The sequence below is a fragment of the Cottoperca gobio genome, chromosome 14, assembly GCF_900634415.1.
Source record: "Cottoperca gobio chromosome 14, fCotGob3.1, whole genome shotgun sequence".
Classification (NCBI taxonomy): Eukaryota; Metazoa; Chordata; class Actinopteri; order Perciformes; family Bovichtidae; genus Cottoperca; species Cottoperca gobio.
The window spans coordinates 13145014-13167285 of NC_041368.1; the positions used below are offsets into that span (position 1 = coordinate 13145014).

Here is a 22272-nt window from a genome sequence, read left to right on the forward strand (position 1 = left end):
CAATAAAAAAAACAGACACTTACAAAAATAATTATTTTCTCAGGTTGTTGTTTTTTTTTTTAATGAAAAGAGCCAGTTCCAGTGTGTTTACTAGAAATGAACATGGAGAACAACTTCACAATCCAGCCATCAGGTTTTTGTACTGCACACTTTAGGATGCTATTATGGTTACATTGGAAGAGAAGACAGCAATTCAATCACTTGATGGGGAAAGCATCATTCATGTCACCAACACAGGAACCAGATTAATCAGAGTTGCTGCGAATCAAACATGTAAAACATATAAATAAAAAGTACATGTGTGAGTTTGTCTCTCCTCAAACCTCTTTATGCAGCTCGTGTGTCTATGTGTTGCACAACTGCTCTGCCTGGCTGGGAGTTTGACGTCTTGCCAACAAAGTATAGTCACATGTTAACCAATGATCAATTTCCACACACACCACTTTTCTTGACACTGTAACTCCAGATGCTGCTGCTGTCTAAACCTCAAACTTCTCTATAGATGCATGTTAGGCCTGTTTATATTTGAGATAATAATCTTGACACTGGCTGCTCCAGATTCTCTGAAGCATGTTTCAGTATAACTCTACTTGACATTTTGCATATTATTTTGTGCTACAAGATGATTTATAGATGCATGTTTTTTGGGCGTTTATGTCTGAGATCGACTCTGGATTCTCAAAGTTTATAGGTAGACCCAAGTAGGCTAAGCATATATTTAGTTGCATATGGAGGCAAATTAAACTAGATCCAAACGTATTGTAAATGCAGTTTTTAGTAAGCTTTAACTTCAGGCAGTTTACCTCAAAAGCAAACATATAAAATACAAAAGTCCCCTGATTCATCTTTCCCTAGCCTCTGGATGTTAATAACGTTGTCTGTATTACTGATATTGTAATATGCATTATTGTCGTTCGGTATTCATTTTGTCAAACAATTCTATTTTTAAGGTATACTTGACATTACATCATGAGAACAACTTCACATACTGTATACAGATGCGACTGAATTCAAACAGAATATTGTTTTGCCATTCACACCAAAGAATTACTGTAAAAAAAACAATCATTGAAAGCAGTTTTATCTTACCGAGCTAAAATCAACTTAAATCTTGCAACTGAAATGTGTGTAAGAATGTGCAGATTTGTATCACATTATTGTGATTATTTGCAGTAAGATTCCCTTGACATAAACACATCTCTGTAATGCAGCTTTTGTAAGATTTTTAAGATGTGTAGTCATGCTCGCGGGCCTAAGCGTCCTAACATGCTCACAGTGATAACGCTAGCATGTTTGTGTTTAGGTTAGTTTAGTGTGTTAGCATGCCAACATTTGCAAATTGGCACTAAACACAAAGTAAAGCTGAGGAATGGCATTAGCCTTGCAGGTATTTAATCATAAACCAAATGATTGTATAAACAGACATTTTGACCTGCAGATGTTCACACAAGTTATCCTCTGGGGGACGTGAACATATGGTGAGATCAGCCTCATGGAGGCGTTACAGAGACAGTCAGTAAGATTCATCATCTGGGAACCATGACCGCAGCATTTCATTTCATTCCATCCAACGGTTGTTGAGACGGTTTAGTTTGGTCTAAAGTGGGCGACCGACTTACTGACCAACATTGCTGCTAGCATGGCTAGAAAATCATTAAAATTATTTCAGAATCTGTGTTTTTAATCCTGCGTTTGTATACTATTTTACTACTCAAATCATGAAATAAAACGTGAAGCAAATCTAAATATGCTGCTCGTATCAACACGGCATTATACATTACAACAAGTGATACAAATATGCATCTTGTCAAATTTTCAGTTACAAGATTCATGTTTTAACTCGACAGTTTTTAGGTAATTTGTTCCTCGTATTTCTGTAAGTGCTAATAGAGGACAGTATCTAGATTGTGTCAAATGTATACACATATTCAAATATTCCTATGGATGGACGGTTTTCTTATATACTGTAAATGAAGTCATAACACCTAGACACATTTCTTTGACAAATTGAACACTGTTGCAAAGAAAGCAACATCACAGTTTTATTGAACCACAGTGAGCAATGAAATGGGCTTTTGAACCGCTACATTTTACTCCCTCTTTTCTTTCTATTATGCTTGTAAAGGAAGACCAACAGGAACAGCTACAGATCCTAACACACTGCAGCGAGGCAGCACAATAATAAAGCCTGGATTGAATCAGAAAACAATGCGAGCAGGGCCTCCGTGTTGGAGCCCACTTTGTCCACTTTGCATCAGCTAACATGACGTACAAAATAAAAGTCTTTGTGATATAGCAGCATTGTATTAGTCACAGTGCACCTCAAATAATTATGAAGAGTATAGTCAGTACATGAAGGTAAAAACATTGTCTAAATACAAGGACCAGTTACTACAATATGAAAATATTACATTTGCTTAAGAGAAACAATCCATCATGAAAAGGACGAGCATCACAGGTTAGATAACATGAGTGTTTGGGTCTCTGGAGGAAAGCGGGGCGGAGGGGTGAAACAGCACAGCAATTACTATGATAGTCATACCTGAAGAGTTCTTACCCCCGTTAGGAAGGAAGGAGGTGATCTGCTTTTTTCCTTGAATCATCTCATCATCGTGAATCAAAATCCTTGAATTCAATATTTGGTACAGGAATTTACACCATGTTTAAAAATGAGCAGTAAAGTACAAACAGGAATAATTAAGTTCCCACAAATAAGCAATACACGGATATACAATGTTCTCAAAACCTTATCATACATACTGTAACAACTTTCCTCTTTTCGACTGATTCTTTTTTTTACACACACCGACACTCACAGAGACACTGGCCCTTCAGTTTATATGAATTAAAGAGAAAATGTTCGGTTTCCTTCGATGTGTCTCTCGAGTGCAGACGTCTGAGGTCAGCACTGACTGACGCTAAACTGCACAGCAAGTCCACACAGCCTGGATTGAATTGCTTCGACGGCCATTTTGCATATAAAGTTTGTATAAAAATCAAAAAGCAATAGCAACAGGCCCTCTTCAATGGTTAATCACACACCTACTGTGAGCTGAGCTGGAGAGACTGGAGGAGTGAACTTTGAAGTCTCTGCAGCTGAAATAAAGGCGAGAGGTAAAAACAGGAATACGGTATGTTGACCCACGTTTACTGAGGTCTGATAACAGTGAGACTGCAACGCAAAGCACGGCTTGAGATCCTTATTGTCGCTGCAGAGTTGGAAGATGGCGTTCTGTCCAAACAGCCTTTCATACAAAACAAAGATTTGTGTAAAAAAAACTGTAAAAGCACAGTTACAAGTAAATGTGTATATCTAACATGATGAAGAAGTTTTGACAGTAGAAAAATATATGGCCTATATCAAAGTCACTTAGACAGAAAATAAATCCAACAAGCAAAATTCAGGGTCATTTAACAAAGTCATGTTTATAATGACTACACGGGAGAACCAGATTACACGAGGCTAAGCTGAAGGCATTTTGGTTGTAGAAACTGGGACAGGGCATTTTGTTCAAATCTGGAGAAGTGGAATTTAATTAAAAGAAAACAAAAAAATACTAACAAAGCTTGTGAACTCTTGGTGTAAAAGTTTATATTCAGTCACCTGTTCTCCGATTTTAATTTGTTTGGGTTTTTAGGGACACACAAGCGGTGCCTTCTATTTAATCTAATGTGTTGTCAATGGAGCTTTAATCAATAATAGATGTGTGCCAAATCCCGGGCGTCCCTGTCCGACTGCACAACCATTTATTTCCTCTGTGTAAGAGAAGAGAACACAAATATCTAAAACAATAAGAACACTCTCCCCCTCTTCCCAAACCCAAAGCTTTCTTTACACGTATAGCGTACAGCGTCATATTAGACACTGTTTAACAATTGACGCTATCAAAAAAGTTATAATTTCTTTTGCAAATGCTTGAGTCATAAATTACTGCATGTAGTAACAGCATGTTATCAAAACAATGAGTTTGGCATTAGTTTAGAAAATGTGCAAAATAATCCTCATTCTTAGCTACCAGATTAGAAAACAACAGTTCTCCACTAATCACTGATTCTTCCCATCGAGTGAATGAACTGATATAATAAGGAGTTTTAACAGGAAGCCATGATGCTTTGTAAAGCTGAATAAACTGCAGTTTGTATCTATCTGCACTAAAGACTTCGTACATTATAATTTATTAGTGAGCCAAAGCTTTGTTACTGTTTTGTAATAAGAAGATGCTTTTATCTCATCTTCCTATGTTCACTAATGTTTTGTTTTAACCTTAAAGACTGTGCAGATTGGCGGTCCAGGACCTATAAAGGTAACTGAATGTGTTTGTAATAGGACTCAGGCCTCGGCATTAACAATACAGAGGAAGAGTTCACAGTGAATCCACCTCCTCTAATCAAACCAAAGCCTTCATAATAAAAGGCAGGCCTCGTCATGAGGGACACAGCTAAGGAGTTCAGTAAAGACAATAAGGCAAAAGAACAGTTAGGGAGTAACAACAACAACCAATCAGCTTCCAGACGTCACCATCTCTGAAAAACACTGTTTTTTTCCACAAAGGTGTTACATAACTAATTATAAAGTATATTTGGCTTTAAGAGTGTTCATGACTTGGGTCTAGTGCACACCTTGAAACTACATTTTTCTAATTTGTTCTTGGTTGTCAGTCCCTTTCTGGCACTGCGGGAATGAACACTTGTAATCCAAAATCAAGAGTTACAAAACAAAAAGCTTATCATTTCAAACCTTTTTTTCAACATCACAAATAATAAAAGGTGTGTCTCTATGTTCCTGACCACACTGGTTGAGCAGGACGTGAAAGGTTGCCTCTTTACTGTTAATGTGTCGTGTAAAATTAATCAAACTACCATGTGCTTTTTAAATATAGAGGACAGGACTGTTTCATACTAAACATCAAACAAGAATCTTATTTTTTTTACGTCATAGGAAATATAATAAATAAAATAATGCATTTCTCTAATGAATAACCACAACATAAATAGTGCACAGTGGGAGAAGGTCTATTGTTTTAAAGCACAGCAGGACAAAACCTGCCAACCCACACCTCTGGTGAAATATACTGTAATCATAGTGTGCATAAAGAAATCTCTGAAAGTACTGTTGTGGTTTCAGCTCTGCAGCAAATGAGCTTATTTCAGTATATTAACTCAGTGTTTCTCAAGCTTAAAAAAAAAACATGTCCCTCTTTGAAATATGATCATAAGTATTACGCCATCAGTGTCTGATTTACTAAACAACAACTGCGTTACTTAAAAACACTTAAATGCTTCAAATGTTTAGAATCCATCTTTAAATTCATGGCAAACCAAATTTCTGTCATCTTGCGATAACACTAAGACGGCACTGTAGTTGCATTGAACTGCGTCTGTTTTGTTAGGTTTCACTCACAATTTAATGAGAAACATTCTCTTGATTATAGTATCTCGTTATTATAGTAGAATTATTTTAGGAACTATTTATAACTGATATTTTCTTAATTAACATAACAAAGACATCTTAAGTACCTCCTGCAGTACTCCTGCAGTACTCCTGCAGTACCCCTCATGGTACTAATATCCCCATTTAAGAAACACTGTATTAACCTGCATATTAAACCCTGTGAGTACGGAGCATTATTTCATCCTTGAAGTACTTTACTTGCTACAATACAGACCGTATCACTGAAATAAAACCATGTGTACATATTTCCACTAGCTGTTTGTCCTTTTGCTACAAGTGTCCCAGGTTAATGCTGCTCATGTCCGTACTCCATGCTGCTCTATTGCAACGTTTCCAAATAGGGAAAACCATATACATGATTATATTAACCAAAAACAGTGACTAAGGTCTGTGTGATGAATTCTTCTAATGAAACAAATGCATGGGAGGTAAAGTGCATTGTAATAACCTGTGTGTTGCTACATGTGGTGGAAACATCAGAGTGGTGATGTAAATGAAGTAGGACATGAACAGTGAACCGTTTCCATGTTTGCGTAACCGTTGTGCATGCATTTAAGATTAATGGCAACATTGTATTTCTGTGTGGCTGTGAATGTAAACAATCGGAACAAAAAGGAAGAGCCGTGAGAAAAAACTGAAATGAGATATCTGAGAGTGATGATTAGGTCTATACAAAATATTGGCACATTATCTTATAAACAGTGTGCTGGATGATGCTCATGTTACGACTGAAACAAATGAAGCATCCAGTCTTTCGTCTCGTGTTTCACAGTATTAAAAGTGCCAAACACACACCTCCATTTTCCAACTGTAATATTTCTCATCACATCTCTCTTCATACAATGTGCTGCACTCTTCCTTTGACGCTCATCCATAACATTTGAATCTCTTCTTTACCTGCAGCAACCCGACACGCTCCTGACCCCTGACCTGCCTCACACCTGAGTCTCCACGCCGCTAAGTTTAGGCATCAGGATACGAGGAGTCACCCCGGAGTTGAGGTCCCTCTCGAACTCCAAAAGCTGGCCCATGAAGTTGAGATTCGGGGACACCACTGGACGACGGCTCCGCACGTACTTGTAGGCATCTGTCATTGTCATGAGGGTGTGCTTCATAAGGTAGGCGATGGCGATGGTTGCAGAACGGGACACGCCGGCCTGGCAGTGTACCAACACTCCCTGTCCACTCTGATATGCCTCCTCTGCAGATGAGATAACAGAACAGATGAACTCAATATTCTGAATTAAAGAAGTGAAAACTGGCTTAATGCTGCATATTGGCCGGCTGTGAGCGTCCGTGAATATAAAAGGAATCATTAATTAACATTTAAACTTACAACTAACATCAAGCAAGGCCCACGACAGGTAACATTACATCCTAAATAAATAATTAAGCGCGAATGTAGAATGTAAACATGCATGTTTCTACTTTTAAAACATCACTAACTGTCTTTTAAAGTAATAATCTTGAAGATTTACATTTAAATAATTGTCTGTTAAGTCAATATTCATCACCAAATGAGGTAACACAATGGTGATTGAGCCTATGGCCCACTGATAAAAGTACTTGTAATAATTAAATATTTGCAGAATTACAAACTGGGTGTCTTTGAAAAGAAGAAATGGTGTATTAAGCTACAGCTAATGCAAACCGAACATTTCATTTTATACACCACCTTTTGATAAACACTAGACAAAAGTTCTGCCAGTCAATAAAGAAACTCGTCTGAAGGCGAGTCTCTTCTACCCCAGTGTGGGTGGCATGAGCAGAGTCAGGAGCTCACTTCAGAGACATTAACACAATAGTCAACGCCACGACTTTGAAGGATATATACTGTTGATATGAAAAGCTGATCACATTGCAGAATAATATATTCTTTTCTTTTTATTATATAGAAATTGTCACCAAAAAGGACTCACAAACACAACAATGTATCAGGATGTATCTCACCAATGAACTCAAAAACCTCCTCAAAGTATTGGCGAAGGTTTTGCTTGCTGTTATCAGTGGCTGGCAGCCTTTTGTAGCGTAGTCCAGAGTTGACGTGGTAGAGGGGCAGGTGTGTGGTCACGTTGACCACGTAGCCGATGTTGAGGCGCAGCAGCAGGTCAAGGTCCTGGGCGTCTCTCTCATTCCCCAGAAACAGGAAGGGCAGGATGGGACTGATCACAGCGTTCTCCGCATCAGGTGTCATCGCGGTCTCATCAGACAGAGAAGCCGGCAAAGAAGACGAGAGCGGTAGAGAAAGGTGCACTGGAAGAAGACGAGACAGAGAGAAAGTGTGTAGAACATTGTCTGCAGTCTGCCACAGAGCAAGAGATGATGACTTTATACTTTGAAACATCTACAGGGTGACAAACTAACAAATAAAACTTAAATCACTGACTCAAAGCTGGGTCATATTAGTCTGAATGCTGATTAGCAGTATTTATAGGCTATTAAAGAGGTCTGGCCATTAGCACTATTTTATAACTTAAATTAAATAACTTGCTGAGATCCAAAGAAGTTAGATCCCAAATGTGGATGCATCTGTTAAAAAGCTAAATATTTAACACGTCAAGGAGAACAGGCTCCGAATCATGACAGCATCCACCAAACACAGACAGGTTGCATTAACTAACAACTAACCAACAGGGATTGTGATTCAATATGACCCCGCTTTATGTCAGTGATAGAGCTACTTCATAGATAATGTGTATTTTTACCACTTGCACTTCGGTGAACTGTAAAATAATCTTACTTCTGCTGTTCTCCTCATCTTGATCTCTGTTCAGAGAGTTGAGGGCCAGGTGAAGGGACTGAGCCGTGGGCAGGGAATGTCCTCCCTCCCTGTCTCTCTGCCAGGGCCTGGGTTTGATGAGTGTGCTAGGGGCGGACGGTGGAGGTGAAAAGGACACAGGTGACGGTGGTGAGGCAGAGCGGGGAGAGGGGGAACGTGGATATGCTGCATCTCCATCTTGCTCAGTTCCTACATCTTCGGCTTTATTCAAGAGCCTCTTCAGTGAGTTCCTGCCTTCGTCATACCCAGATCCTGATCTGCGGCTCATAAAATCAAGGGCGGCCATTTTCCCCTGCTGAAGCCGCCGTCTGCCGGCACGGTCTGTTAGCTGAGACTGTGCGTATTCCTGGAGGTTTTGACAGTCCAGGAGGGCAAGGCCTGTTCCGTTACTGCCATTTTGGGCCTGGGTTGCACAGGTCTTCCCGACTCCTACTCCCATCCCGGCACAGTGATTCTTTTGGGCTTTAGAATGGGTCATCTTCTTTGCTAGTTCTTCGGGCCAGATAGTACGCACGCTGTAGTCATCATCATCGGCTTGGAACGTACCCACCGGATGAGCTGCTCCGATGCCCCTTCCTGGGGGCTTGCCTCTGCGAGGGTTAAATGTCACCACTATGGGATCGCTGCTGCAGTAGCTGCAGGTGGAGCTGCCTGTCTGAGACGCTTTGGGGTTGCAGCCTGTGACGCAACTCTGTATCGCCCGTAGAGGGGCCGAGGAGGACAGCGGGGTACAGGGCAGGCATCCCCCTACCAATTTTTTGCGAAGGATGGCAGGACTCTCGAAGTTCCCGGCCTCACCAGAGCAGGAGGCACAGCGGAGAGGTTTGAACAGGCTTGCTCGGCAGTCAGACACAGTGCTGTTAGAAGAGGAGGTGTTGGAGGTGGAGGTGGTGGAGAGACACCCACCTAGATTTCTCAGGCCCATTTCTTTGCCTCCTCTCTTCACTGCTCCGACATTATGAACACAGGAGAACGAGGTGGACGAGCTTCCTCCACCTCCTTGGCAGTTAGTAGAGTGACCCTTACAACCTCTGCATCTTACCAACCTCCAGCAGCCGCAACTGAATGGGTGGGTGCAGTCGATGGTGCAGGTATGGTCAGGGCTGGGGAACCCTCCAGCGTGGGAGGAGCAGGGGGAGAGGGGTAGACCATGAAGAATGTGAGGGCGGAGATCCCTGGTGCGGGGCGGGTGCGGCTGGCTGAGCTGCTGAAACGAGACTGGGACATGGGTGGGTTGGGAGGGAGGGGGTGACGGATAGTTGGAGTTTAGTATGGCAGCATGGGGCACAGGGACGGAGTTTTGGTGGTAGGGCAGACTGTGACTATTTTGGCTTTGTTGAACAGTTCCCAGTTTGGAATTCTTCTTGTGACCTAGAGAGGGAAATTCCTGGTCACTTCTGTTAGGGAAACTAGTGTTTTCCTTTTCACTCCTAAACCGACGCTGCTGCGCCTGAGCTGGGACGAATTGTAGGATGCCTTCGGGAGAAGATGACAGCTGACTGTGGCGACTTCTCTGTGACTTGTGTTCGGCACCACCTGGTCTACCCGCAGTTTCAGTTCTTCTCTCACATTGTCCTTGTACTAACTGTGAAGAGGCACATTTCCCTTTGCCACCTTTTACACTTCCGCTGCGCCCTAACGAGTTGCTGATTCCTTCTCCACGTCCTTCTTTGTCCACCGTTACCCTGATATCAATAGTGTGTGTGTGGGATGGCAGCCGTGGGCCGAGAGTTACTGTGCCATTGCTATGGCAGTGGCTAGGGATGTGTCTGACACCTGCTGGGATGACCGGTTGATCGCTTTTGAATTTCTGCACACGAGCAGATCTGTGCTTGCATTCCAGAGTCAGAGATTTGCAGGAGGGCGGATAGAAATGGGAATGCGAAGGGTGGAGATAAGGAGGGTGTCCATTGGAAGAGGCTGATATTTGAGAGGAGTGCTGCGGGATGGTTTGAGGAGAAGCCTCACACAGGGCTATGTTTTTAGGGCGCTGAATGACCACTATGCGCTCATCAAGAGGAAGGGGAGGCATCTGGTTTTATGCAAAGCTGTCCAATGAAGAGGGAGAGAGAGACAGAAGGAGAGTAGTCAGGAAACAATTGTCATTTTACAAACACTGAAAATATGGGTCACACTTTACATTCCATCAGTTTAGACACAAACAACACTTGCTGATACAAATTATGAACATTGCCTTGCAGCTATTAAATATTTATATGATAAAGTGCATCATTTTGAGCATAGTTGGGTTTCTCTATTGATATGGTATGTCACAATATTGTGTAATTAAATTAACAAATAATACATTATTTGTGAAATGTAAAATACAACACATATAATATATATATATATATATATATATATATATATATATATATATATATATATATATATATATATATATATGCATATGTATATTTCTGTAAGTCATCTCTAAGGTGTCTTTTGCAAAACACACACAGAACAAATACAACCAACCACCAACAATGTTGCATCTCAGTTTTTTGACCACTAAACATGTCACACATATTTCCTTTCATATTTTCCGCAAATTAAAGGAAAACTTATATAAAGAGAAAACCCACTGAGGTGCATGTTTGATTTGAATGCAAAACACTGTAGTGATTACTTTTGCCAAATCCATTTCAACATGCACATCACAATCTGCCACCTGCTTATACCAGGGCCCATTTAATACTCATCTATGTTTGTAGGACTTTGACATTCAAAGTTCAACTGTTTCCCAGTAATATAATTACTATTAGGGCATAACATACCAAATCCAAAGGTGCGAGAGTGTGTACCTGTTTGCTGTTAGCAGCAAATAATCCGAACTAATTCTGACGGCAGTGAAGCTTCTTAAAAGCTCAGTCACAAAATGTGCATCAAATGAGCTGCAACAACCTTCATCCCTCTGATGAGTCGTCATTCTTTACACGACACATTCAGTCACATGAAATAATAAGCCAAGTCAAGTCATGGCTGTAGCTAAATATACTGTAACACATAGGTGGGCTGGGCATGTTCTCTGCTCTCGATGTAAATGTTTTAAAACTACAGGCCCATGTAACTGCTTCTGTAACTTTTAAGCGTAACTTAAAATTGACAAAAATCGTCTAACATTGTTGTCTTTGCACTGAGAAACAACTCTGTAATTCTCAAAAGTAGTTTATATCTCAGTGGGATTCTTCACTTTGAAGACTGTTTATTGCTGGGGAGCCATGTGATTACCTGAAATGAAACACTAGCTGCTCCCAGCCATCTGTCCTGTTCATCCTGCCTCTGGAATAAACTAAATTAACTGGATCCTTAGGGCCAATTAGAAATTAGCATTTTGTCCAGGCCATGGTATAAACAGAAGATCACCACATACACAACAATACGATTCAGCTGGAGAGAAAGCTTTCTCACCATGACACAGCAAAGAGAGATGAACTGAAAGTAGTGTATAAATATGCGAATTGTAATAAAATACATATAAAAAATGTTTTTGTATTATTAAATTGCCTTTATGATTAATGCTTTTAATAACAGGTTGGTACAGTTACAGCTACAAGACTATAAACTTTACATTTTTAAATTAATTCAGTCCATTCATTATAAGGCTGCTCTCAAAAGTTAAGAAGAAAAATGGTTGTCGTTAAAGTAAAAATCCACCCCATGGTACACACACTGTTAAATACAATCCATCTGAGATGTTCGGTGCACCCAGGAGTCGTTTGGTTGATGAAGTACTTTAATTTGTTTTTTGCAGATTTACTGCCATGCCTGTAGGGGTGGCAATACAAGTTGGTTGGGAGGATGTTAGTATGCTAATCCCAGTCGAGAAAAATAAAAGTTTGTTACAAACTATTCCATTGTCTCCGCCTCCATTACATTAAGTGGAGGTGGTATAGGTAGATAGATAGACAGATATCTCAAAACGTGGAGAAGTACAGCACAGTATGTCTGCATGGCTAGATACCACTACGGTTGTTTAAAGCCACCCTTTAAAAGATCACAGGACATTGTTCAAATTTGGCAACCAAACGACAAACTAGCCTGTTATTGCAACGGACATCACATAGATGTTTTTGAACAGTATTTGTTAGGGTGCATTTTAATTTTAACTAACTCTTCAAGTATTATTGATCAAGAATCTCTCAGGGAGTAGAAGACCCAAACGTTGGACTGGGAGAAACAGATAATGAGGACAACACCGTCAACAAACAAATAAAGTGGGAAGAGAGAAAATACAGGGAGACAGATTATAAACCACAGACTACAGGGGAGAAAGGAACATGTCAAAAATAATCTGGGGATGTCTTCAGTCCCAACACAACACAGATACCGACCCATGGAGAAAGCAAACCACGTTCCAGTGTCCCCATGCTTATATCCACGCACAGAGTCTGGTGATGGTATCCTCATCTTTTTTTTTCCTTTTTCAGCTTTGCCTGTGGTGGAGGGGGTGGGGGTTACATTGACCCAGTTTTATCATGGTGGAAGTCACTATCACTCTGATCACTTTTCTCTCACACACTGTAAACTGCAGGCTGGCTAGTGGCCTTTTCACTCACTCACAGTCCCAGCTTCAGCAGACAGTAAAGGCCACACAGAGTGATGGGGAATACTAAAACAAAGTGGTGCCTCTTGAAATTTCACTGTTGACATACTTCACAGCGAGAATGAAATACAATGCACTACAGACTACTAGTGAAGCATTACTCTGTAGACATTACACCATCTCATGGGCTATGGAGACAATACAAGTGTCTGCATTGGCAGCATTTTGACATACAATCAAATCTGCAACATGATTTAAATGGGAAAAAAAACAAGCACTACAATGATCTGCTTTGTCATTTCATCTGAATCGTTGATCACGTTTCAGTCAAATAATCTGAGAAGTGTGTAGAGGCACATTTATTAATGGTACTTCACAATTAATATAAAAAGCTAATTAAGTACATAAAGTAGTTTTTTTTTAATACTCATATGCTTATTTGTTAAAGACAGAAATTGTCTGATGCATGTGTCTGCCTGTGCAGACCCCCCCCCCCCCCCCCCCCCCCCCTTATTTCCTGTCCCAATAACTATGTCACAGCTTGTTTCTGACCTCTTAACAGTATATCAGTGACAGGGGACAAGTTTCTGTAGAATGAATAATTTTACATTGATGTATTGTTGCTTTAACTCAAAGGTCAACTTGGCCCCTTATCAAAATTCATAAATGGTATTCCTATGGTCTAAGACATTCCTAAATATTAGTATGTAACATGAAAAACTCTCTCCCAAAATCCAAAAACTAGAGTGCTAAAACTCAAATGTGTTATACCATCAAGTATAAAGTGTGGAGCTGCTCCAGAGACAATGAATTGGGAAAGAGGTTTTAGATGACAATGAAAGCACCCGGGGGAATGTTCTGAGTATATGGGCACATTTTCTTCTTCACACCTGATAGCCCTCCAATAGAATAAAGCTCATTTGGTTATTTAAAAAGAAACAATGTGTGGGTCCACAAAATCAGTCTCCCATTCATTGTCTTTGGAGCAGCTTCAGACTTTTATAGATGAAGACATCCCAAGTTTGATTTCTGGCTTTGAGGGGGAGTAGCTCATGTTCACGGATATTGATTGAACTTTCCCAGGCCATGGAAATCACATACTGGAATTCTTCATTTAGATGGTGTTACCCTTTAAAATGTAAATTTTGACAGAACAGATAAATACTGTTGAGCATTTAAATATCATGTCATCTTTGTGCATTTGTTCACTGGACCTGAGGGCAGGATGCTGCCAACAGGATCCCCCCACGAGAATAAGACACAAGAGCACTGTTGATGAGGAGGTTAATTAAAAATGTGTTTAATTAACTGTGTTCATGTGAAATCCCTCCAGTTGGTTGGTCTTTCTAATGGAATCTGATAAAAGGCTCGAAGCTACCTGCTCTGCCAGCACACACACGCTGGGTGCTGTCGTGTGTGTTTGTAGTGATCGTGTTTCAAAAAAGCGCCGCCTCAATCTGCTTCACTTGAACATTACAGCCAAACAGTACAAAGTGTATCATTTTCATTATTGCCCCCTTGTCAATAGCTCCAATTACCAGAGCCCAGAACTGAGGTAGTAGCATCTCACAGCTCCCAAAAAAACACAACAGAGAGAAAAATAGGAACTCTCCTCAGATCGATGGTCAAAACTGATGTGTCATCCCTTTGTAAGTACCACAGCTGCATACCAAGTGCATGACTGCAGCAATATTATACATCAGACAACTCAGTATGTGAGATTGCATAATACATCTAGTAGGATATATATATGACTTCAGAAGTTTACAGTAAAGTGTGAATACGTTATGAGCTCCTTCCAGGCATAACAGCTACTGAGGATCCTATATGAAAGCGTTCACAGGGTTAGATACTCATATTAGGCTGAATAAACAAATGTCGCAGGATGGATCAAGGAGCGCAAATGTATGTGCATGATTACGTGTGTATTACTATTTAGGGGGAAAGGCTAACGTATGCTAAGCTTTGTAATCACGTTAGCTGCTTCAGTATTCGAGCACATGAAAGTGTGAACGCAAACTCGCACAGATAAAAAAAAATATTAAAAGAAATGCAGACGATGAGTGCCACTCAGTTCCTGTTAGCGAGAGTTGCATGAACCTACGGGGGAGATCATGACGCCCTCCCTCGGCTAACTGCTACCCCACCAGCAGAATAAAAAGATAACAGATTTACAGTCACAGGCATAAGCCAGAGAAAGGAGAGTGGTGCACATGCTACATTTTTTCCAGATCATTTAGCTGTTTCCCAAACACCTGAGCAAAACCTGCAATATGATAAACACTTTGAATTTGCTTGCCTCGCACCTCTGAACTGTCAAATATTTCATAAAACAAAATTCTATCAGAGTTGGAGTAATTTTATGTGGCGAGTAATTAATTTTGTCTTAAAAATAAATCAGGAACAGGAGTGTGTACTGATGAAATGATGGGGCCTCACATACAGACATACAGGACAGGGGATGATTCATATCTATTGAGGTACAGTGTAGATTTGTGGTGCACAGCGCATCTGCAGCTGCAGAGGTGGTGCATTGAGTGTTTATGGGGACAAGCTGTTTGAGGATGCTGATGTTTTTTCAGACCAGATGGTTTTCTGGCTGTGCAAGATCGATGGCGATCTTCCCGTTCCCTCTCCCTGCACCGGCTTTATGCAGCTCCTTCATCACAAAGGCACCTGACAGCCACGCTGCAGAGTGGACAGCACCAGAGCAACAACAAAAAAGAGGCAAAAATGTGAACATGTGCAGCTCAATTATTGTCTTGTAAAATTCCTTGAGTTAGAGAATCTCTTCTTCTGCTGCATAATTATGTTCTTCACAGTAAAAAGGCGTCTTGAGATAGTGGATGGCAGACAAATGAGTCATCAGAGTTGTTTGTTTCCAGAGGCTGATGAGCAGGCCGTTTCTGTCAGAGGACAATCTACGTCTCCGCATTTTTGCTTGCGTTTGGCACAAAATGACAGGAGGCGGTGCACTTCTCTCTTTATATGATCGTGCACACGCACAGCCAGACCGACAGATAGACAGCCAGAGCGATGGGCACATGAAGGAGAAAGGCGCTAGGATGTTCCCGACAGCATTGAGGGTTCAAACAGTTGGTGTCACAGAGGGAATTCTACATCTACACACATTCAGCTGCTGTGGAGCTGCTGGTGTGACTGAATGAACAGGGCCGACGTGTCAACGTATAAAGTGTAAAAAAATAAAAGTCTGTTGATAGATTTGTGCTGTCAGCAAACTGACGAGGGTTAGTGCCGCACAGCTTACACATAGGAATGTAACAGGCGCCGAACAACGAAACAGAAGAACTTTGCAGTTAAAACCTGAATTAAAGAAACAAGAGAAGCTTCAGAAGTGCTGGTAGACAGATGTGTTTTTTTAACCTTTGGACAGAGCCAGGCTGGCTGATTCCCCCTGCTGATTAATAACAACCTGTGTGAGCTGTCTTGAGTGAGTTTTCTGCTCAATAATTTAACCTACCACTTGATTGATGAGGAACTAAAAGGGAGATAAATAGATGTTGTTCCCTTTGTGTTTTCATGTGGTGGTAGTTTTCTTAATCTTCAGCAATGTGCATCATCAGAGGTACAGATTTATTGCTGAGACACAAAGCAGAATTAGACAAATGATTGTACATGTTATGGAGTAAAAGAGGCTTCCGCTATAAGCAAATGTTGGTCTCATGAATTAATAGAAATACTTTCTTTAGTCTGCACAGATATCAGATAACAAACTAATTAACAAATCAGCAGAGAAGCAGAACATGATCAGGTTTGGGATGAAGCCAAACATCAGAAAACAGACTCTCTAAATTGCTAAATCTAATTACCAGACCACCAAAACTTTGTGGGTAGCATTCAAATGAGTACCACATTCATAGTTGTCTACTTCTAAGAAATACAAATACTCTGCACAGCATTGCATTGTGCCTTGACACAGCAGCGTGTAGAGTCTCCCTTTTAACATCCGCTGGGGTGGAAATATTAACTGTTACTGCGGCAGAATGGGTTGTAGATGGGGAAAGGCTGCAGAGCTTGAAGCGCCTCCTGCCCATCACAAATATGATATGAATGGTAATGACTACTGCACCCTGTACAGATGGCCGCTTGCCAAACTGACCAAAAAAATCCCATTTGAATGAGATACTTCACCCCAAACTTCTATAACCCGAGCCATAAGCATAAGCATGCTAATGTGTTATCTGACTAAATTGAGTATGATCAGCTTTATCTAGATACGGATTAAATAATTAAACTGATTTATAGTCACAAAGCTTTGGGAGACCATTTAAAACCTCAGGGACTCTAAATAGCACAAAAAATGCTGTATTATTACGATGTGAAGCATGTTTTATATGTCACATGTCAGGTGTTTCTATAAAAACTTAAGGAACGTCTCAAAACAGAATGGAATGATTTGAAGATGGTGTCTCGTACAAATGAATTGAAATGAATGTTAAATTACCCGATCAAGTGAAGTGGGACAACAGAAAAAAGGACCAAATTAAATTAGAGAACAAAACGATAAAGCGACAACCTCCGGGTCTGAAAAGTGAAGCCAATGTGGAAGTGCCTTAAAACTACATTCTCTCTAATATCCAGCAGGGGGCGACTCCACTGGTTGCAAAAAGCACTTCAATAGACTGGTTGTATAGAAGTCTATGAGAAAATGTCTTCCTACATTTTCCTAATGAGTTTCTGGTCTCAATCGTTAGTTTCACGTCTTCTTCAGGACAGAGGGTGTCGTAACCTGTACAGTCTGTAAAGCACACTGAGACAAATGTATAATTTGTGATATTGGGCTATACAAATAAATTTGATTTGATTTGATTTGATTCAATACTGCGTGATGTTCATTTAGTAAATTATGGTCCCATTTAGAGTTAAATAGACGATAAAGCAGAGTATGCTTTAGGGCGGGGCTACCTTGTGATTGACAGGTCGCTACCACACGGTGTTGTCCTGTGTGGGTGCTCTCCGTGTTTTCATCTTAAAGCTTTACCCTCTTCAAAGTGTGTTTTCAGTTCATGAAAGTTAATTGTATCATTTTGGTCAGAAAAAAATGATGGCAACTGCCAAAACGCCAAAGTCAATATTTTAAAACCGTAGTCCACAAACCAGTGGGAGGCGTCACGGTGACTACGTCTATTTCTTATATACAGTGTAAGATTGTAACAGAGAATGTGGACTTAAGTCATTATGAGTCAGGTTTAAGTCATAAATCTAAAGATGGAAGATTTACTGGAGACAAAGGAAAATGAGTTGCAGCTGGAAGTCCTGTGTCTGTGATGACTTGGTTGTGACTCAGATGCCCAAATGAGAGCGTGTTTTGTCACAATGCTATGATAATGGTACAATAATGACACACAAGGATACCCTTTGTGTTGACTGGTGAGCATTCTTAAATTTGACTTTTGTTTCAACACTGCATTAATCCTAAATGACTTGAGAAGACAAATATATCTTTACTGCTAATCTGTTTTTAGCGCATTGCTTAATTTGTTTTTCACTGTAATCTGCTTTGTTTCACTGTGTCATCAGAGATCACACCACTACAGGCTACTGAGGGGAAGTCAAAAATAATTACATCACCTAATCTCCACAGTCAGCGGACAGAAAGTGATGGAAGCTGCACACACTGGCCAATCGGACGACAGCATGATAGGGAACATTGAGCTCCACTATTCAATCAAACTGATTTAACACCTGACTTTCAGGACATACAGTTTCACAATCCCAACGCACTCAAATCTAAGCAATTACTAATTTTTATTACATGAAATGGAATCGGGGGCACTTTGGCTGCAGAGCAATATGTTTTCAGGGTGGCCCAGATTTTCTGGCTATGCCCCAATTTAGACGTTGAAAAATCTCATTTTTGAATGAAGGAGCTGCTCAGTGACAGACAGCTCCTCTAACATCACAGTGATTTAAAAGAGAGCTATGCCTGCACAATGTCATGGCACATTGTAATATTAAAAAACAAGACCTCTGTTCAATTGAATGCAAAAATAAAAGACTAAATCCTAAAATAGAATACCGAGAATAGAAAGTGACAAAAGCAGCTTGGAGAAAGGTTTTGTGGCTGGTTGGGATTTGAGCTCTCTGTCACATACAGATATGAAGAACAGTAATAGGCTTTGAATATATTTCAAAATCTTTGAAGAATTATCTCGCTAAAAAGCACACTGTCATGGTTAGTGATTGCTATGTAAGCAGCTGACATTGGAAAGCCCAGATCTGAACACCAACAAAATGTTTTCTGTTGCTCGTGCCAAAGTATTTCTGTCCACCAAATGTCCTCCCAAACTGTCAGTGTCTGACGAGCTGGAACTTGTAAAGAAACACCACAGACAGGCAGGAAAAACACATTCAGATTAATTGGTGTAGACAACAACTGAACATTTTGGTCTAATATTACACACTGTGTGCTCTGTGGCAGTATTTCACGATGTTCGCTTCAGAGTGTATTTTGATCTGAACCAGGGAAAGAAGTTGCTGCTTTGTAGAAATCTACAAACTTGTTCCCAAAACATATTGTCCCCTGCAGGTCTTTCCTCTCAGAAAAATAACACCAACAACTATTTGACAGAAGTTTTCTCAACAAAAATCAACATCTGTTTGTTGCAGTGTGGTAACAACAGTCTGTTTCCATTCCCCCTTCTGGATTTTATGCCAGACCATCTTCATATCCTTGAAGAAGAAGACCTCCAAGAAAGTATGCACGAAAACAACAACACTGGACATCCCGAGGCTGTCACAGCCAGCCTGCAGCATCACCATTTAGAAGAAGGGGCGCTTGATGCTATTATCATTATTAATGGAGGGAGTGATTCTAAGGTTGAATGCTAAAGGGATCATTTTAATTTCAGACCTTAAGGACCACAGAACTAAACTTCTCTTGTGCGGTCCACAAATAATTAATCGACTGTCTTCCTGCTTGTTCCTATTTGGAGTCACTAAAGACTAACATGCAGCGTGAAAGGCAGGAAACAGGTCAGAGTTTCTATCTGACCTGAGTGTCTGTAGACTGTGGGATTAAACTGGAACACCAAGAGAAAAGCGTAGAATATGCAAACTAATTCCTCGTCTTATTCCACTACTTTCAAGAAAATGATCGTTAGATCAATCACTAATGAAAATAATAGTTAGTTGCAGCTCTAATGTAAACTCTTAATGACCTTCTTCTTGTTAGGAGACAACGCTCTTCATTGAGCCACAATGCTGTCACACCAAGAACTCATGTTGGTAAAAATCTTTGGCACTGTGTTTGATGTTGACCTCTCTTGATAGCGATCTCAAAGTAATGTCCATAGCTGTATATTTCATAAATATCTTGTAAATATTTTCAGGCATTATCATCTCCTCTCACTGAGGAATCTCTTTGTTATAGATTGAACTACAAGTGATTAAAAACTGTTAAATTATTAGTTGATTTTGAAATGTTTGCCTTTGAAATCATATATAATGTAAGATCTGATTATACACTGTATCTTTCCTGAAAGATTCAAAGTCAATTTAATTATTGTTCCTATTGAAAAATGACACCGTCACCGGAAACGGCTACCCATGGTTTTATATTGATGAAAGCATTGAGTCAACTCTACAGTCTCTATAGTTCTGGCTAGAAAAAACAACATCTGAACTAAAAGCAGCTTCAAACTGTGAGTTGCAGAGTTTGGTGATTAGTCCTCACTACACTACAAGTGTCAGAGACTTATTAACATTTGTATTGGTCCCTATGCTGCAAATGCACTGCAGTGACTCGTCTGTGTATGTGTCTTGCTTGTGAAGTTAGTGCCTCTACATGAACAAGCTGTCTCCTCACACTAACCATCGTCTCATTGTGTTTAGCTTTCTACTTTTGGAGAAAATAAAATTGTAAGCTTTAACTATAAATACCCTATATGTTTGATGACAAATTGAGCCTTCATATGTGTGTGTCCGCTTCTATATCTCCACACATCCTTTTACTCACACCACCTTTTGTTTCTGCTGTCAATGTCAATGTTGACACAGACGAGAGGCTTGACTCATATGTCAATAAAACACTTGCTGATGCTATTTAAAATAATATGCTATAATAACATGCTGCATCCCTCCTCTGCTCTGCCTATCATCAGCACAAGCAGAAATAAACCACCTACTAATATTTCCATTCTTCCTCTGCATTGTTGTTTTTCGGCGGGCCAGTAGAAAATGGAACATATATGAGTCCCTGTCAATACTATCGCTAGATGGCGCACTGCTTAATTTCTCTGTATTTTTAAATCGCATCTTCGCTGCATATTCTTTGCCTTTACCTTTACCATGATGACACATACGACATGTGGGCGACAGACAGGGCCCGGGCCAACAGGCCTGTTACCTTCACTTACTGCCTCACAAGTGTGGATGTTTAGAATGAAGGTTGTTCTATACTTGGCTCTTTCACATGGCTGCAGTTATTCATAAATAATACATGCTTATTATGACACAACAATCATAACTGCAGCGGTGGGTAATACGAAGATGCATTGCATCGTTTTAGTGGCATACTAGTGAATTAAAATCCACATGAAGCATGAAGACATTGAAGATGCGCTTTTCTCTGTGCTGAAAGCTAAAGCTGACCAACACGTAGTGCTGTGACAGCCGCTGCACTGAACATGACGGGGGTCTCTCAGGCTGCAGGCCGACCCGACCGACCGCTGTTATAAGTAACGTTACTAAAAAGAAACATCACTTACATCAAGCGTGGCGGTCCCGTAGTGTTTTCATCATTTATGCGCAGCGGAATGAAACATCCTCATGTCTGTAGTGGCCCGAGTAGCACGAGCCGCAGCGTTGGTATGATCCAGATGTGTAACACCTTCCCTGCCTGCTCGTTTGTTCATGTATTATACAAAAAAACAAAAAAAAGATACAAAATAATAAAGAGCTGGCTTGAATAGAAGATGCACAGCTCTGCCGGAGTTAAGATGAACAGATAAATAAATACATGTCATCAGGAGTGCTTGGCTAACTCAGCTGGCGTCACGTCTGAGCGTGTGTCACTCTGAGCTGCGATGCGCGTGTGAGGAGACACTGACGGGGAGGTGGGCTCTATTGTCTCTACTGTGGATGACATCATCCCAGACCAATGGCGGAACACAAGAGATGAGGGGGCTTGGGGGGCGAGCACGCAGTACGTGCGGGCTGGTGGAGGAGGAGTGGGGGATGTTAAATAAGCTGCAAAAACCCCACTTTAAATCACTTACACTTCAGTTTGTCATTAAGGCGAGACACTACAGGCAAAAACTTTTTTTATTTTTTCATGTACTGGTCAATTTTAAGAGTTTTAGGCTATTTTGCTTAACATGTCTTCTTACACATTAGTGGAAAGAAAACATCTAAACTATGTATTGCCATTTCATTCAATATCAAATAAATAGATACATAAATAAATAAATGTGCCTATTGAATAAAAAAATATAGCTATGAAATGAATCCTGAAATGAATATAATATGATTTTT

General features: G+C 40.3%; 1 protein-coding gene across 1 annotated transcript; it reads right to left on the minus strand.

Annotated features, from left to right (window-relative positions):
• Positions 1–1998: 1998 nt before the first annotated feature.
• Positions 1999–21644, minus strand: LOC115019153 (uncharacterized). The gene is made up of 4 exons (XM_029448547.1): positions 21507–21644; positions 8193–10279; positions 7403–7705; positions 1999–6653 (listed from the first exon to the last, which is right to left on the minus strand). Exons 2-4 carry the CDS (start codon positions 10261–10263, stop codon positions 6388–6390), a joined length of 2640 nt encoding a protein of 879 aa, XP_029304407.1. The 5' UTR covers positions 10264–10279; positions 21507–21644; the 3' UTR covers positions 1999–6387.
• Between the last annotated feature and the right edge of the window lie 628 nt (positions 21645–22272).

Excerpts from the sequence above, each read along its gene's own strand:
- LOC115019153 (XM_029448547.1), bottom strand. The coding sequence starts at position 10,263 with ATGCCTCCCCTTCCTCTTGATGAGCGCATAGTGGTCATTCAGCGCCCT. Across the intron at positions 7,706-8,192 it reads AGATGAGGAGAACAGCAGAA|TGCACCTTTCTCTACCGCTC; the intron begins GTAAGATTATTT and ends GTCTTCTTCCAG. Across the intron at positions 6,654-7,402 it reads GGAGGTTTTTGAGTTCATTG|AGGAGGCATATCAGAGTGGA; the intron begins GTGAGATACATC and ends TCTCATCTGCAG.